The 17,974-nt window shown below is 30.5% G+C and overlaps 1 protein-coding gene across 1 annotated transcript; it reads left to right on the forward strand.

The window, feature by feature from the left end:
* The first annotated feature begins 1,095 nt into the window (after window positions 1-1,095).
* LOC114185518 (nucleobase-ascorbate transporter 12-like) lies at window positions 1,096-7,583 on the forward strand. Its single transcript, XM_028073276.2, has 10 exons — window positions 1,096-1,815; window positions 1,965-2,062; window positions 2,375-2,545; window positions 2,699-2,799; window positions 4,089-4,224; window positions 4,318-4,368; window positions 4,460-4,747; window positions 5,450-5,684; window positions 6,110-6,396; window positions 6,980-7,583. The coding sequence occupies exons 1-10, from the start codon at window positions 1,329-1,331 to the stop codon at window positions 7,199-7,201; spliced, it is 2,076 nt and encodes a 691-aa protein (XP_027929077.2). The 5' UTR covers window positions 1,096-1,328; the 3' UTR covers window positions 7,202-7,583.
* The last annotated feature ends 10,391 nt before the right edge of the window (window positions 7,584-17,974 follow it).

The raw sequence follows: 17,974 nt of genomic DNA on the forward strand, positions 1-17,974 counted from the left end.
ACATTATTAGCTTAAAAGAATCACATAAATTTATTTCTAAAATTTGAAGACCAAAATATATCAAAGTTTGAAACATTATGTATTTTAAAATAACTACATAAATTAATTTTTAAAGTTTAAAGACTAAAATATATTAAAATCTTAAACATTGTATGTTTTAATTTGATGTCTAAATTTAGAGACTAAAAATATATTTAACTCAACAAAATTATTATATATATTGATTTTGCATTTTAACATTTTTTTAATATATTTTAAAACATTAAAGTATTTCAATCAACCACAAAGTTCAAAAGAATGTTAAATTACTCTAATTTCACACAGGTAATATTAAGATGATATCGCAAAGCTTTTTCTTCATGTTTGTGTGTTGAAAGCTATAAAACAAACTTTTTGGCTTGTATTGGCTTTATCGAACAGCAAACCAGGTTTCACTTTGGAATAATACATACTGTGAAATTTCTGAACACATAAAGTAGTCCAAGCTATCTTTTCATCATGGCATATTCTCTCAATGGAAAATTTAAAGATGTTACATGCAAATTAAATCAAATTCATGCACATACATTTTTTTTCACTTCACAAACATTTTTAGTTATAAAACAAGTTACAATTTAATAGAAAAAATCTCAATGTGCAAACCAGTACACACCACAGAATAGTTAAGTTTATACAACTTTAGCTGATTAGTTGGCAGTTCAATTCTTGAACCGCTGCATATGTCAGAGTGAAAATATTGATGAGGGAAAGAGACCAATCACAGACACAGTTCAATAAAATTTTATATTTGATGCTCATTAAGTGTGAATATCTATCTCAAAACATTAATTAATTGATTAACGAATAATAAATAGAAAGTTTAAGCTAAGAGTTGCATTAATATTCATAGATTGCTACCAAGAAAAAAAAAATCTAAAGGAATTTTTCATTATGTGATGAGTGGGGTGGAGGAGGCGTTAGGAAATCTTGGTGTTTTGTTTTGTTGGCATTGAATTTGAAAGCGCAATCCAAACGCGAGTGACGTAAGCAGCACCGGTTATTTCGGGAGAGAAGAAGAGAAGCGAGGGAAAGAAGCAAGACAAAATCAGAAACAAAACAAAACTACGAAAGTAAATAATAAAAAAGTGATTCTAATAACGCGGTTTTAGTTCGGTTTTAGCTTCTTCTCTTCTCACTTCACTCACTGCACGTTTTTTTCTCTTTCATGCCGGAGTTTCATCTCTCTCATCCTCCGGAGAAACTACAAAAACCCTAAACCTTCGCTTCAGCACTCGGCTCTTCAGATCTACACTTCAACTTCTGAGTGAAGCCATTATGTGCTGCTAGCGATGGCCGATTCCGATCCCAAAGCGCCACAGCGTCCGGGGCCGTGGCCGACGGCGCCGTTGCCGGACGCCAAGGCAATGCCGCCTTCTACCTGGGCCAAGAAAACGGGCTTCAGGCCCAAGTTTTCGGGCGAGGCCAATGCCAGCGACTCCGGTCATATAAGCCTCCAGCCCAAGCCCAAGGAGCCCGACACTAACGTGGATCTCGAAGCAGGTCGGGCCCGGGCCCCGACTCCAGGCAACGGCGTGGCTCACCGCGAGAAGGTCCCGCCGCTTCCTCCCCCCAAGGATCAGGTTGTGAAGAAGCGCAGAGACTCCGACGGAGTCCCCAAGAGTTCCGTTTCCAGCATCAATGGCCAGGCGCCGCCGCCGCCGCCACCTCCTCCGCCGGGGCGGCGGGCTGCGAGTCACGAGGACATTGTGGACGACGATGGTTTCGTGTCGAGGAATTCGCATATGAAGTACGAGCTCAGAGATTCACCTGGTTTAGGTGAGAGTAGGAATAATTAAAAGCAAAAATTATTGTACATGCTTGTGTTGTTAGTTATATTATAGTTACTTTGAGATTGAAAATTTTGATATTATAAAGTTTAATTTATGTACTAATGGCTCTCTTTTTTTGGTGGATGCTTTGTTTAGTTCCCATTGGTGTGTACGGCATTCAGCATTACGTTTCGATATTGGGTTCGTTGATTCTCATTCCGCTTGTTATGGTTCCGGCAATGGGAGGCTCTCGCGTGAGTGATTTCAAGTTTTTAACCAAGTTTCTTTTTGTGTAAATCATGAACTTAAGAAAATAAGAATGTAAAATGAATTAAGTTTCTTCCACGAGTTTATATTAACTTGTATGTCTTTGCTTTTGGAGAAGTTAGATGTTAGAACTTCGGTAAAAGCCAAGCTTATGAGTTTATTTTAAATTATGGGAGAACTCAATTTGCAGTATTGCTTTCTTCTTCTATAAGTTTATCCAAAAAGAACTAATTAACTGTATTACCTTTTTATGTGTATTTATTATGGGGTAGTGTTTTCTGTTGTGTTTGTGGGTGTAGGAGGATACTTCTGCTGTGGTGTCGACGGTGCTCTTTGTGTCAGGAATGACCACACTGTTGCATACAAATTTTGGGTCAAGGTTGCCCTTGATACAGGGGCCTTCTTTTGTATATCTGGCTCCGGCCTTAGCGATCATCAACTCCTCCGAGTTTCAAGGATTAAATGAAAATGTGTGTTTTTCTTCACTTTTCTGTATTTCGGATTATGTTTCTGTCGTTGGTTGTTTTGAGATATCATGGGCTTTTGCATGTATGTATTGTGTGAGCCTTTTGGTAGAGTAACTGAAACTAAGACAGCTGAGGAGTTATTGTGTCAATTTTCAGAAATTCAAACATATAATGAAGGAGCTGCAGGGGGCTATAATCATTGGATCGGCTTTCCAAACATTCCTTGGATATACCGGACTTATGTCACTGTTAGTAAGGTATGATTGTGGAATTTTTTATGCCCAATTTGTCTTGTTTTTTAGTACGTAGTTTATTGTTTTATCACTCTGTATTTATTCTTGTGGATTGAGGCTATTTAAAGTGTAGTGCCAACTGCTGAAGTTTGAGAAATACTAGTAGATTATCCGTGGGAGACAATGAAGGAAAGAATAATGAGAATAGAGAAACAATAGGGAAATTTAGTTCCCATAAATGCTAGTGCTTTAAAGTTTAAAATACTGTGTATGTGGGCGTTTTTTGCATGACCATTTCAAAGGATTATATGTTTCTCTTTCACTATTTATTGAAGCTGATCTATAATAATCAATACCCACAATATTTGGTCGTTTAATGCATGCATAGCTTTACGTTAGCAGTTTAATTTTATCAAATTGAGAATATTCTTACCTAAAAATGTGCTGTTTTAAATTATTAAACATAGTGTGTTGAAGTATAATTTTTCCACGCCATTTCTCATGGTTCCATCCTTCCTGTCATGTGTATATTTCCTCTTAATTTATTTTTAGAGAGCGCATAGCCAGTTCTTAGGCTTCCATTCATTCTATTATGTGTTGTGGGCAACCATTTCTTTTTCTTTTCTTTGATGATGTAGTTATTCATTAATTAATTGATTAATGAGTTATATTGAATTCTTTTGCAAACTTAATTGCTTGTAAATAACCCTCTATTTATGGGAGGTTAAGTCCAGTCCACATGCACTCTTATAGGTTTCTTCCTAACACAGTTAGCAATCCTCCATTCCCTTCAATCAATTCTGCATGCATTTGAAGGAATCTCATTGCCAATAGGATTTTGTAATTATTCATTAACTAATTGGTTAATGAGTTATATTGAATTCTTTTGCAAACTTAATTGCTTGTAAATAACCCTTTATTTATGGGAGGTTGAGTCCAGTCCATAGGCACTCTTATAGGTTGCTTCCTAACACAGTTAGCAATCCTCCATTCCCCTCAATCAATTCTGCCTGCATTTGAAGGAATCTCATTGCCAATATGATTTTGTAATGAAATAAGCTGTCTTTGCCTCCTATTTTGGCAAGTTTCAGTTAGCCTGCTGTAATAAGTGTGTCTAATGGTAGCAGGTGAGAGATGAAAGATCATATTCTTTTTAACTTCACTGGGTATTTTTTTTCTTGTGGATTGCAGTATGATGATATTAACCTATCAGTACCACAGACTTATTTCCTTTAGCTTTCCTTGTGATTATATGACTATAGTGTTAGAGTTATCTGAAATGAAAGTACTAAGGGTCATATCTGAATTTTCAGGTTAATCAATCCTGTGGTTGTATCCCCAACTATTGCTGCAGTTGGACTTTCATTTTACAGTTATGGTTTTCCGATAGTTGGTACGTGTCTGGAGATTGGTGCAGTGCAGATATTAGTGGTTATTGTTTTTTCTCTTGTAAGTGTGTTGAATTCACGTTCCTACTGTTTATGGTTGGATCACTGCAATTTGCTAACATTCTTAATCTATCTCTTTTCATGCTTTCTGCAGTATCTTCGTAAAATATCAGTTTTTGGGCACCGCATATTTCTAATATATGCAGTAAGTTTAACACGATAATATCCTTCTGAGTTACTAGCTAACATAATCGATTTCTGTTAAGTGTGATTTTTTTGCTTCACCTAACTGCCAGGTTCCTTTGGGTCTCGCAATCACATGGGCAGTTGCTTTCTTGCTGACTGAAGCTGGAGTCTACAATTACAATGGGTGTGACATAAATATACCGTCCTCAAATATGGTTTCTGAGCACTGCAGAAAGCATGTCTCAAAAATGAAGCATTGTCGAGTTGATACTTCTTATGCATTGGAATCATCCCCATGGTTTAGATTTCCTTATCCGTTACAATGGGGTACTCCTGTCTTCCACTGGAAAATGGCTCTTGTGATGTGCGTGGTTTCCTTGATCTCATCTGTTGATTCGGTTAGCTACTCTTTATTATTTTTCCTTTTGTTTCCTGGACAATATTTATTTATCTAGACTCTGAATGTGTTGATACTCTTGCCTTCTTTTTAATGTGCTAGCAATATTATATGTGAAAAGCTGTTCTCGTTCTTGCATGATGTAAGCTCTAATAGAAATAGTAATTTTACCTAACAAAGCTATGTGTTCAATATATGACGGCTTGACTGTGCTGATGTAGGAAACTTGAATATAATATTCAATTCATTAGTTTTGTCATTTGATTTTTATTATAACCCTTGACATCATCAAAAGGTACTCAAGAGACTGGAGGTTGTCATACAGTTTATATGATCTCTAAAGTTAAAACCAATGGTTGCCATCTTGTTTTTGTTATTTTCACCTGGTGACATTTGTAACTTTTTTCCCTAACAAATGTTTAAGTGGATACCATTTGTAAGGCTAATGCCGAATGGATTCTGCCTCAGTTTAGGAAATCAAAGCTTTGATGTCACTGATTGTGTAATCACTAAAGTAAAATTTCAACACTGCAAATGCCATTGTGGAATTTTATTTATTTTGAAGATGCTTCCGGGATAAGTAAAAATAGTATTTATCAATCTAATATATCAAAATTGGATTCATGATTTTTTTTTTCTATGTGCAGGATTACATAATCACCTCGTTTTGTTGATGATATTCATTTTGTTTTAAATTTTGTAGGTTGGTTCATATCATGCATCTTCTTTATTGGTAGCATCTCGTCCTCCAACTACTGGAGTTCTTAGTCGAGGAATTGGTTTGGAGGGTCTTTCTAGTGTCTTGGCTGGTCTTTGGGGAACTGGAACAGGGTCTACCACCTTAACTGAAAATGTTCATACCATTGCTGTCACTAAAATGGGAAGCCGCAGAGCAGTTCAATTTGGTGCATGCTTCCTGATACTGTTGTCGCTTGTGGGTAAGTGTATACTGTCTTTCTTTTCTTGCATCCTAATTTATTAGTCTACTTGTGAATAGCCACTGATCAAAAGTAGATTTAGTACGGGAACTTTTAGATGAAATGTCATTTGTAATATATCTTGGTTTTACCCTTTTAGAAGTTTATAACAGTTCGCAAAATTATGATGCTTATAATATCATCTCTAGCACACTGAGCCTTTCTGTGGTAGTCCAAATTTGTTTGGATAAATTTCGTTTGTGGCGTGCTAGTGAATCGTTTATTTTAATTATTGTGCATATTGATTTAATTACAAGGTTTTCGGAGTATATTTGGGCGGGGAATGTTGATTTTAGAGGCTTTTCTTATGTCTATTGCAATTTGTACTCAATTTTAGAATTTTTCTTTGCAATTATGACTTGTTTAATTGTACTTGCATTTGACAGGTAAGGTGGGAGGGTTCATTGCTTCAATTCCTGAAGTCATGGTCGCTGGTCTCTTATGCTTTATGTGGGCAATGCTTACGGCACTGGGCTTGTCAAATCTACGCTATAGTGAGGCTGGAAGCTCTCGCAACATCATCATAATTGGGTTATCACTGTTTTTCTCTCTTTCCATACCTGCCTACTTTCAGCAATACGGCATCTCCCCACATTCCAACTCGTCAGTGCCCAGTTACTTTCAACCCTACATTGTGGCTTCTCATGGGCCTTTCCGCACCCAATATGGAGGGGTATGCGCTTGTGTCAGATCCTTTACTTTTGTGAATGATATACTTGTTTTTCATACAGTTATTTTCTGTGATAAAAATTTGTTAGTATAAGACTTAACTGAAAGATTGAAGCAAATAAAACAAAAAAAAAAACTATCTTCTTCTGTTCGGATGAATGAATAGAAACTACCTTCATTTTATTCCATGGTGACATAAAAGTGGTTTGCCTGCACAAGTAATTTTTAAGAACTGTTTGTCTTACTACCCAGTTTTAATAAGATTTCTGCTCGTGTGCAGCATCTTTTTTGACTGAATCCTGCATGTTATTTCACGGTTGCTAACTGGTAAATGTAGCAGTTATTGTCATTAATTTCTATAATACTATTTGGCATAAATTCATGATGCAGTGAATTAAACTCACAATAAATACACTAGTATCGGAAAGTCATCATAATGTGGTTTCCATCTGGTTTCTTTTTAAACTTTAGCACTTGAATTCTGGTTAAAATTACTGTACTACCTCTTTTAAGTTAAATTTAATTGCCTTTATCTTACATGTCAGGTTTCTCTAACACAACACCCATGAATCTGTTTTCTTTTGCAGTTAAACTATTTCCTGAACACAACCTTTTCTCTACACATGGTAGTAGCTTTTCTTGTCGCTGTCATCTTGGATAATACCGTGCCTGGCAGTAAGCAAGAACGTGGAGTATACGTCTGGTCGGAAACTGAAGTTGCTAGAAGGGAGCCTGCTGTTGCTAATGACTACGAGTTACCCTTGAGAGTTGGTCGGATCTTCAGATGGGTGAAGTGGGTTGGCCTGTAAATGACAAGTGTTTTCTTGGTTCAACATTTTCAGTTCATTGGATTATCAACCAACCAAGAAACTGCTCCAAATCTACATTCACATCTTCTTAGGTTCAATCATGGTTAGTATAGTTGGTGATGTTACAGAGTTAAATTGTGTAAATTGAAGTTCCGGAGGGGTTCTATTTGTGTTATAATTTATCAGGGTCTATTTATTTCAAAATTTATTAGAGTAGCATGTATCTAGTTTTGATTCATTCAAAATCTCCACATGGAGTTTCTTCTTCCTTGCTTTAAGGCGGCTTTTGACAAATCATTATGTATATATTATATATCAGCAGCACACTATACCTTCTCATCGGTACTTTAAAGTTTTTGTTTAATATATTTATTCCGATCCACCTATTACCTTTGGCACGTAGCTGTTGTATCTTAGTTGCATTTTTGGAGTCTTCTTTTTGTTTTGACATAAAAGAAAATTAAAACACTGATGTATCAGTGCGTTGTGGACGTAGCAATCCTTGTCAAGCAATTACTGTATCATAGAGAACCCGCTTCTACACCAGTTTTCTGAGAGGATTTATTGTAATTAATTAATGTGTAGGGTTGCCCATAGCTTAACTCATGTGGTAGAGTCGTCAACATTGAAGAAGTAATTTAGCCACTGAAAGGGATTTGATACCAATTGATTTGTATGCCTGAAATTAGTTGTTTTTTACTTGTTTAAAGTTTTATATTTTAACCAATTCGTAGATATTGGCTTGACCAATATTTGCATACATACAAGTGGTGTTCTGAACTTGTTTTGATTTTAAAACAGAATTTCGCATTGACTATGAAGGAGTAAAATAATTTTTTAAACTGGATATAAGTATGTATATACCATTCCAATGCCGTACTTATTTTAATACATTTTTTCATTTTAAATTACTAAAAAAATTAATTTATTAAATTATATAATTATTTTGTAATTATTTTAATAAGTTATTTAATATTTAAATAATTATAATTTTTGTATATTTCAATATTGAATATGATAATATCCTCTCTCTTTTTTTCTGTGTTTTTAACTTTTTGTAATAATAGATGAGTGGATATAGTTGTCTTCAATCAAAATGAAGACAAACAAAAATTGTATACCCGATAAACATAAACATATGATAGAAATGAGAATCAATTCATATTTTAGGAATAATAATGAAATCAAACTCAAACTAACATTATCTATTATAGGCCCCGGTAGTGTAAGGGTGATCATTCCTAAAGTAATCTTATCCCATACTAATCCTTACCTTTGTGTTTTTTATGATTTGAGTGAAATCCGAGAATCAAATTAATGCGTCGGAGTTAATATTTTACGTTCTCTTTATCTTCGTTATTTTACATCAAATTTAATTTTAATTTTGTTTAAATTTGATATCAAATTTTATTCCTTCCAAAATTGATATCAAATTTAATTTTTATATAAGACTTATAATAATATTTTTACTAAAATTTACATTTTTATTAAATATTTAATTAAAAATATCATTATAACATTTATATAAAAATTAAATTTGATCTTAATTTAAAAAAAAAAAACAAAAATTGTTGAGTTTTAAAAAAGTTGGAACTAAAATTGGTCCCAATCGACAAGTTTTATATTTAGAACATCTTACTACACATTTATTTATTTATTTAAATAATATTTTTATACTCTTTTTTATGTAAGATGTTTTTTTACTATAAAAGCGTCTTTGAAACCACTTATTCATATAGTTTGAGATAGGAAAAAGTTTCATCGGAAAATTTCGAGTTGTTTTTCGCTTAAACTTTTATTTCAATTAAATTCTAATTTTTTAAAAGTTGACTTAATTATGTTATTTTCATTAGTATTATAGAACGTTAAAGAAATATTACGTATCAATATATTATTCTGTTGTCTTTTTATTTTTATTATTTGTTCATGTATTGTATTTAGGATATACTATGTGACACTGATAATAACAATATCTTAATAGTTTCATGTGTCAGCATGAATCTTGATGTATGTGTTAATTAATTAATTAATTAATTAATTAATTGATGTATGATACTATATATATATATATTTTTTTTTTGACCTATTCATAAATTAATATTGTTGAACAATCTATTATGAATCAAATGAACCACTAATCCTGACCATTACCCTCTACGTGGCAAACTAACTTTTCAAAATAAAGCAAAGCAAGAACATTCTGAGAAAATGTATAAAAGTAAGCATAAATATTGTCGATCATGTAATCAAATTGCCTCCACAAAGCTTCATTAGTGACCACAACACATAGAACAAGGAAGCCAAAAGCTACATCGAACAGTACCTTACAAAACCCTAATTTAGATTTAAATTATACTCACACAATCCCTTTACCTACTACTCAAATTATGAAGCTTGTGAAGCTTTTTTGTATTTTAAGCAAATTCACCTATAAGGCTGTGTCTTCTTTCACACTACAAAATTGAATTCCATAATATCTCTTTTGGATTAATATAATTTATTGCTTTCCCAAATACATTTTCTATGACAAAGAATACGTGTCTTCATTTTTGTACACAGTGAGGAGAAATACCCACCCAAAATAAATTATAAGGGTTGTGAACCTTTAAAGATTTGGGCCTGCACCCAAAATTAGAGGCTACAACACTTCTGTTCCTACCTTTTTCTTCTTGTACCTCCATGAAATGTTCGAAACATAAAAAAGAAACTCATGCATGTTTTAGATTTTTGGATTGTGAAACTTAGAAACATGTTTTGCATTATGGGATCATGAAATATATTTTAGATTATATAAACTAAAATGTATTTAGAGATATGAAAATATATTTTAAACTTCTATATTATATAGTATATAATATGTTTTTTGGATTATATAATAAAAGAATATATCTTATATAATTTATTTCTAAATTTATTAATCCATATCTTAAATCTATAACATAATTTTAGATCTAAAAAACTATTCTAAATTATGTTTTTTAAAATTACATAATCTATACATATATTATAGATCATACACTTTGAAATATATTTTAGATCACAAGATCTAAAAATATATTTTATGTAATACAACGATAATACATTTTCGAAACATGTTTTTCAAAAATATATTTTTAGACTCTACAATCCAAATCACATTTTAAGACGGTACAGTCAAAAATATATTTTTAAATTATAAACATTGTACCCTAAAAATAAAGAAATCAAATATATAAATTGACCAGTTACAGTTACAAAAGACTCATTATGAATGACAAATATTTATATCAAATATCCTCAAAACAACACATATATTTATATAGTCATAATATAACTTTCATATCGAAAATTCAAAACCTTTTTGTTTTTTTGCTTTTTTTTTTTAATTTCTGAAGACAGCTGGAAAAAGTATAATTGACTGGAATAAGAATAAGATCGGGAAACCCAATATAAAATTACTTAAACCCAAGATTACATGAATTTGATAATATCGACAAATGAAAAGAATAAAAAAATGCCGTCATCACTGATCAACCAATTACAATTAACTGCTAGCAGCAGCCACGCACGTGTTCAACCCTTGACTTCAAATCCATTTTTATTATAAAAAAAAAAAACATTTTTTCTTCGATATTTGCACATGCAGATTTCAAAGTATAATATGCACTTTACATCTATTATACACATATTAGATGATTTTATAGCATCAGCATTTTCTACATTCCTAGATGATGTATTCATGCATCTGACTAAAATATTTTCTTTATTTAACTGAGATATTTTCTTTTCCATAATAGTTTTTTTTTAGTTAAAATAGTTTTGTCCAACAATAATTCAAAACAAACATGTGAAAAGCAAAAGTTATTGAAATTTTAGTACAATAATCAATAGTACTTAAATTAAATTTAATATCCAAATTAAATTATTAATGTTTAAATATGAGATTAGTTATTTATTATACATATACATATATACAATCGTTATACCGTTTCTTTTCGTATAAGACTTCTCAATCAGCAAAGAGAAGGTCACGTTTATTTAATTTTTTAAATTGAAAAGTAGTCAAAGAGAAAAAAAAACGGCTCAAACCTATGACGTTCTAATTTTTGTATGGTCATATAATTAAACACGAAATACGCGTATAATATACACGTGGAACAAAGCACAAACTGCCAAATGTCAATGAAGTGAGTAAGGAGTCTCTCTACGTTTTCTGCATTTTCTTTTTGTATCTTTTAAATAAAAAATAAAAAATGACCACTTTAATTCAAATTTTAGTTTAAATTAATTTAGACTTGTATTCAATGGTTTACTTGTTCATTTTTGTAGTCGAACTTAAAAAAAAAAAAATCATTTTTTTACATAATGTTTGCATGAACTTTATTATATGATAAATCAAATATATTTAATGAAGTATTAAATAGTTTAAAAATCTTATAAATATTTGTAGACATCATTCATGTAATGAAAAGTTATCTTGAAAACAGTAATGCAAACAAGAGTTTTGTTTTTTTAAGTTTCTTCTTTCTGTCTTTTTTATTGTATAGGCACTTATATAATAAGATATTAAATTACAGTACTACAAGTTATACTACTTGTCGCAGTAATATATCATTTGATGAAACTTAGGAAACACTGCTTTAAAATATGTATACGTGTTTTTGTTGATTATGTATATTAAGTTAGCAATACAATAACTTAATTTTACTTTGTACATAAGAAAAAAAAAACTTGATTTTACTTTTATTCTTTCCCACACGTAAAAAAATAAAAAATAAAATAAAAACTCAATCTTAAACTTACAAGTTTAAGGTGTTTGTCGTATAAAACCAGTCTTAGAAGAAAAACAGTTCGTATCTATCTAAGTCGTTTATTATGGAAGTGAAAAATAATTTCAAATCCTTCTCTAACACCTTGTGGATAAATCCTCTTGCATGTTACGTAAAAAAATATATATATATTGGATTTGTTTACATGTTGAAAACATGAATATATTTTTTTATTAAAAGTTTTTGTTAAGAATCTCTAACACCTCGTGGATAAATCCTCTTGCATGTTACGTAAAAGAAAATATTGGCTTTGTTTACATGTTGAAAACATGAATATATTTTTTTATTAAAAGTTTTTGTTAAGAATCTCTACAACATCCCTAAAACTAATATTATAAATAAAATAATCCATAATACTTAAATTTATTCAAATCAAGCGTATTAGGCATTGATAATTTGGTGACATTTAATAAATTATTTCGATGATATAATAATACAGTGGCAAAACTTGGACAGAAAAATTAGGGGTGTTAATTTAATTTTTTTATATATAATTTATTAATTAAAAAAATATTTCTTTTACTTAAAACATTTTTATATTACAATTCATACTTCTCAATTTTCAATCTTTCTAATTGATTGAATTCACGCGAAATGGGTATTTTAATTTCTAGTCTAATTCAAGATTATTCAACTTAGAGATGGCAAAAATACCCGTGCCCGTAGATATCTGCAGATAAAATCCGTGACGGATAGTTACTACCCGCGGGTAGTGAGTAGCGGGTATTTTAATACCCGGTTATAAACGGGTCGGGTACGGGTATCATACTATCCGTACCTTCGGGTACCTGTTACCCGCAAAAAATTAAAATTAAAATTTAATTTATATTTTATTAAGTTAAATTTAATTAAAATTAGAACTAACAATATATTTTATTATGTCAAATTTAATTATAATTATAATTATAATTTAATTTAATTTATATTTTATTTTTTTAATTTTATATTAAAAAATTTATAAAATACATATTTTTTTAAATATTTGCGGGTATCGGGTATCCACGGGTACCCGCAGGTTTTAAAAATATCCGCGGGTATTTTTTAAGCGGATACCCGACGGGTAAACAGACGGGTAACAAGCGGATTTTTTTTTTGCGGGTCGGGTACGGGTATCATACTATCCGTGCCCGACCCGACCCGTTGTCATCCCTAATTCAACTAATTCATTGTATGTACTAAAAAACATAAAATCACAACATTTTATAATATAGGGTTATAATAATTTGAGAAAAATATAACTAGGGTTCATGTCAATTTCATAAAATAATCCCTAAAGTTAAGTTATTTTTCATACTAATTTAGGGAAAACTTAATTTAGAAGAAATATCATGGAAGAATCATAAATCTAACCTACATAAATTATATTAGGATACTAAGATACTGATTCAGAAGATCTTGTGATCTCTTTGTTCTCTCATATCTATTTCTCAGTCTATCTTTCTTTTTACATTTATATTTTATTAACCGTTTGCTGTGAAAAAAACTTTATAGTTAGATTAAAAACTTTAATCCTTTATTAATTAAGATCCATCAAATTAATTTTTATTTTCTTTTAAAAAATATAAATTATATATATAACTATAAAATAATATATAAATATAAATTTAAAAACAAATAAATATATATAAAAATAAAAATTAAAAAGTTTGGGGGAGCCGTAGCTCCCCGTAGTCATAGCTTCCCATAGTCAAATGCAAGGTCTGCCGTTGAAATAATATTAATATTATTGTAATAGTTAATGACAAATAAGAATTATAATTGATTGTTATTTAATATGCATTAATTTATTAAAAGAAGTAAGAAAAAAATCATAATAACGGATAGCAAACTATTATTCTGTTGATTTTAAAATTGTGAACTCTTAATTTATAAGAGTAATTTATGAATATTGAATATTTGTAAGATGAATTCGTCGTAAATTTAATATGTCATATTTATCTTATATATATATATATATATATATATATATATATATATATATATATATATATATATTATAAGAGTTGAATACAGCATTGAATGAATATCTACTTATAAATTATGCTGTCATACTTAATTTAATAAATAAATAAAAAAACACATATTAACATTGAAAGTGTAGAAATGTATACCTCTTGTGTTTATATGACTATTTTTTAATTAATTATATAAAATATTTAATCCTATAATAACACATTAAATACAATAATTGACATCTTAAAATCTATCTTATAACAATAATATAATTAATAAATGTATATTAGAGATAATAACAAATTAATGTACAGATTTTTTTTATTTAATATAATATATGAATAAAGACAAAAGAGTAAAAAAGTGCTGAAAATCGAATAAGGTATGCAAAATGTGTTGACAAAGGCGCGTGAGAGGATGTCATGTGGTCAATAACGGCGGTCTATTTTCAACTTAAGACCCTGAAAATATTATATATTTTGCTCTCATTGGATTTTAACGAGAAAAATGAGATAAAATTGGGTTGTTTGGGTTAAAAAAGAATATGAGAAATTATGGGATTTGAGATAAAATTGTATTAAATAAATTTTTTAGTCGATGAAAATAAAATATAAGTAGTGTCGATTATATTTAAATGAGATGCGAGCAGTTGTTGTTAATAATAATATTAATATTATTATAATTATTATTATTATTATTGATTTTATTATTATTATTATTACAATTATTATTATTACAATTATTATTAGTGTTATTACAAAATTATGTTTGTATAACGAAATGCAACTTTGTACAAAAAATGAAAATTAAGAATATATAGAGTTATATTCAAATAAAAGAATCTTTACCTACACATATAATATATATATAATCCGTAGGCTTACCCACTCCTAAAAGTCGTAAGTAATTTCTCTATGTACCTTTACCTACTTTTATGACAAATTTGTTAAATATTTTTTAATTAATTATAAAACTTAATATTTAAACAATAATTAAATAGTATATACTGAACCATTTTTTCATTCATGGCCTTCGTTCTTGTGAGAATCTATAAAATTTGATTAAAAGAGTGACTCTATTTAAAATAATGAGATCATATTATAATTATTATTTGAATAATAAATTGTTTATATATAAATAAAAATTTCATAAAAGGATTTCATTATTTAGAAAACATTATTTCTCTAAAGTTTCATGCTCTAAATTTTCTTTGACTTCTCTTTAAAATATCTCACCATTTTCTCATCCTTTTTAAAATTAGAGACCGTCAAAGTGATCACTGCGGCGAGATCTTCAAGTCTGTCTGATCAGAACCTTGAATTGAGTAAGTTATAATTATGCTATTTTCTTGGTCTTCTCTTGAAAAACCCTGCGTGTGATGTAATCTGTAACGCATGTGAGGTTTGCGTATCTTATAAAAATCTATGACGATCAGTAGCTCTAATGATGTTCTCTGATCGTGTTTCTGATAATTTTAGGTTGATTTGTGAGCATCGGCAGTTGAAAGGGATTTTAGGTTTTGCCATAGTCGTACAAATCAATCAGGTAAGGAAAGTTGATAATTGAATTTAATTAGAGGATACAATGAATGTAATTGTGTGTAATCAGAATTGACTGCTTGAATTGTGATGCAATGTGAATTGTTTGATGCTTGGTATAAGTGAAATTGTGTTTGCATTGTGTGAATTGAGGTTGAATTGGAAAATGGACACTTCAGTCATGACTCTAATTGGTATCACCTCACTTTGCTTGATAACCATTTTGAAAACTAGATAACACTGCCATGGAGATGCCAATTAGGTACATGAAATCAAGTGAAACATCTTCCAACGAAAATCAGAATCTGTGTTGTTATCTGATATGACGCTAAGCCTCAGAATTCAACGCTAAGCGTTGAAAATTGCGAGAGGATCAGCGCTGAGCGCTGCCTCAACGGTAGCTAGCGGTGAAAAATGCAAGAAGAATGGCGTTGAGCGCCAGCCGGGCGGTCTGCAGGTCTGGAACAAAATTTTAATGCTGAGGCTAAGCCGTTGGATCTCAGGTTGAGCGTTGAAAATTGCGAGGCGAATGGCGCTTAGCGTTGGAACTTGACACTGAGTGCTAAGCTGCCAGGTTTCATGTGTTTGCTGTTTTTACGTGTTTCGTTGCATTAACTGATTTGAAATAGATTATTTTGACTGTCTTGGTATACTATGTGTGAGAATGGGTGAATATGGATCTGTTGTATGTGAATTATGGAGGAGTTTTGTGGAGAAATTCTGAGTGTGGATGAGGTAAGGTATGCAAAGACATAAGGACTTAGTTTTTGTTGGTATCTTGACGCTCCAATAACTATTAAGACTCATATAGAGTATAATGAGTTATGTCGTGAGGAGTAGCGAGAGGTCTTAGCCACTGGACTCGATTAAGTCTTTAGCGCGAAGGAAACTTACCTGGTGTGATGATTGGGTGATAACCCCTCGAGGCCAAACTCTGCAGAGTTTGGAAATCATACACCAATGCAAGCCACCAAGAAGTCCGATGTTAATTGCATATATCCGAATAATTGAGTTTAGAGTCGACTGACGTGTGAGTGTTGAAATGTTCCTGTGTGAATTTGTGATAATTGATTATTATTATGCTCTTACTCCAATGTAACATTCTTTAAATCATTATTAGCTTACCCTACGTGTTTTATGTTTGTCTATCATTGTTTTATTCTTTGCAATGATCACTTAATTGTGTGAGCAAAGGAGGCTGCAGGTGGAGAGATCTCACGTGGTGTTGATAGTAGGACTGAGTAGTAGTATCCGATGGTTCTGTAGATAGGTGTGTTTTGTAGTAAGTTGTTAGAATTCATCTCCACTTCCTACTAGTGGTCTTGTATATATAGCATCGTCATTACTCAGTTTTGGATGACTGTATAAGACTTTTGCCTAACTTTCATGTTATCTGCCTTGGGTTATCACTATATAATGTTTTATTTAGTAGTTTAAACACTATCATATGAAATGTTGCAATTCTTTCAAACAATAAAGACAAATAACGAATGATGAAAACTCGGATAACTAAAAGTTTACAAAAAATATAAGGGATTGTAAAATCAATATACTATTCTTTAAAGCGATTTTTCTAGTTTTAAGAAGGGCGTAAATATTTTTGTCCCTTATGAGATAGTGTATTTTATTTGACATTTTTCATGTTTTGTGAAATTTTTTTCACCACTTGCCAGTTATTTAAATGATTTTTCTGTACTTAGTTTTAAAATATATTTTTTTATTCTTTCCCTTTTGTAAAACGGTCTATGTGTGAAACAAAAGAGATGCTTTAGTTGCAAGGTTTTAGGTAGAAGACTTGAGTGGAAAAAGTAGTCTCTGTTTTGAAGAAATGGAGAATTTAAAAAACACTAACGTCAAATTTGCGATACTACTTTGATAAAACACTTATAGGTTATGCTACCTAAAAGTATTTGAGTCCAAAAAATATTTATTTTAATAAGATTAACTTAATATCTTTCTTCTTAATTAAAGAAATTATTTTAAAAAGTAGCAGCTTAATTTACTTAATAATAGGTTTCATCTGATTTAATTTTAACATGGATTAAGCCATGAGTCACCATACCAAACTTTTAGGATATTTTTATCCCTAAATGGAAAATAAATAAATTAGTTTTAATAGAACATTTTAGATGCATCAATGTGACGTCAACTTGGGTATTTAACATATGTTTAGGTTAATTTGAGTTAAAAAATAACGTTCGTCATTATTTCCTGAAGCTAGTTACATTCATAATCGTGACATTAACTAATTGCTTATTTAGTATCATATTTAGGTTTAAGTTCTAAAATCACATTCACAATTATGTTACTGTGTGGATAACATCTTACTTAAAACTCGTTTTTGTTTTTTTATTGAAAAATTATGTGTGCATTAATGCAGTCTTATTTTGGTCAGTTAGTTTGTAAAAGATAGTTTTAAGTAGTATCTCTCATATACAAATTATGAATTAGTTATAAGTAAAATAAAAAAAAAT

This window comes from Vigna unguiculata, chromosome 5 (assembly GCF_037176805.1).
Source record: "Vigna unguiculata cultivar grain cowpea cultivar isolate G323 ecotype 2 chromosome 5, ASM3717680v1, whole genome shotgun sequence".
In the NCBI taxonomy this organism is placed as follows: domain Eukaryota; kingdom Viridiplantae; phylum Streptophyta; class Magnoliopsida; order Fabales; family Fabaceae; genus Vigna; species Vigna unguiculata.

Bases quoted from the DNA above. Each gene is read 5' to 3' on its own strand.
- LOC114185518 (XM_028073276.2), top strand. From the start codon at position 1,329: ATGGCCGATTCCGATCCCAAAGCGCCACAGCGTCCGGGGCCGTGGCCG. The intron at 4,225-4,317 runs GTAAGTGTGTTG...TGCTTTCTGCAG, and splicing joins TGGTTATTGTTTTTTCTCTT to TATCTTCGTAAAATATCAGT. The intron at 5,685-6,109 runs GTAAGTGTATAC...TGCATTTGACAG, and splicing joins GATACTGTTGTCGCTTGTGG to GTAAGGTGGGAGGGTTCATT.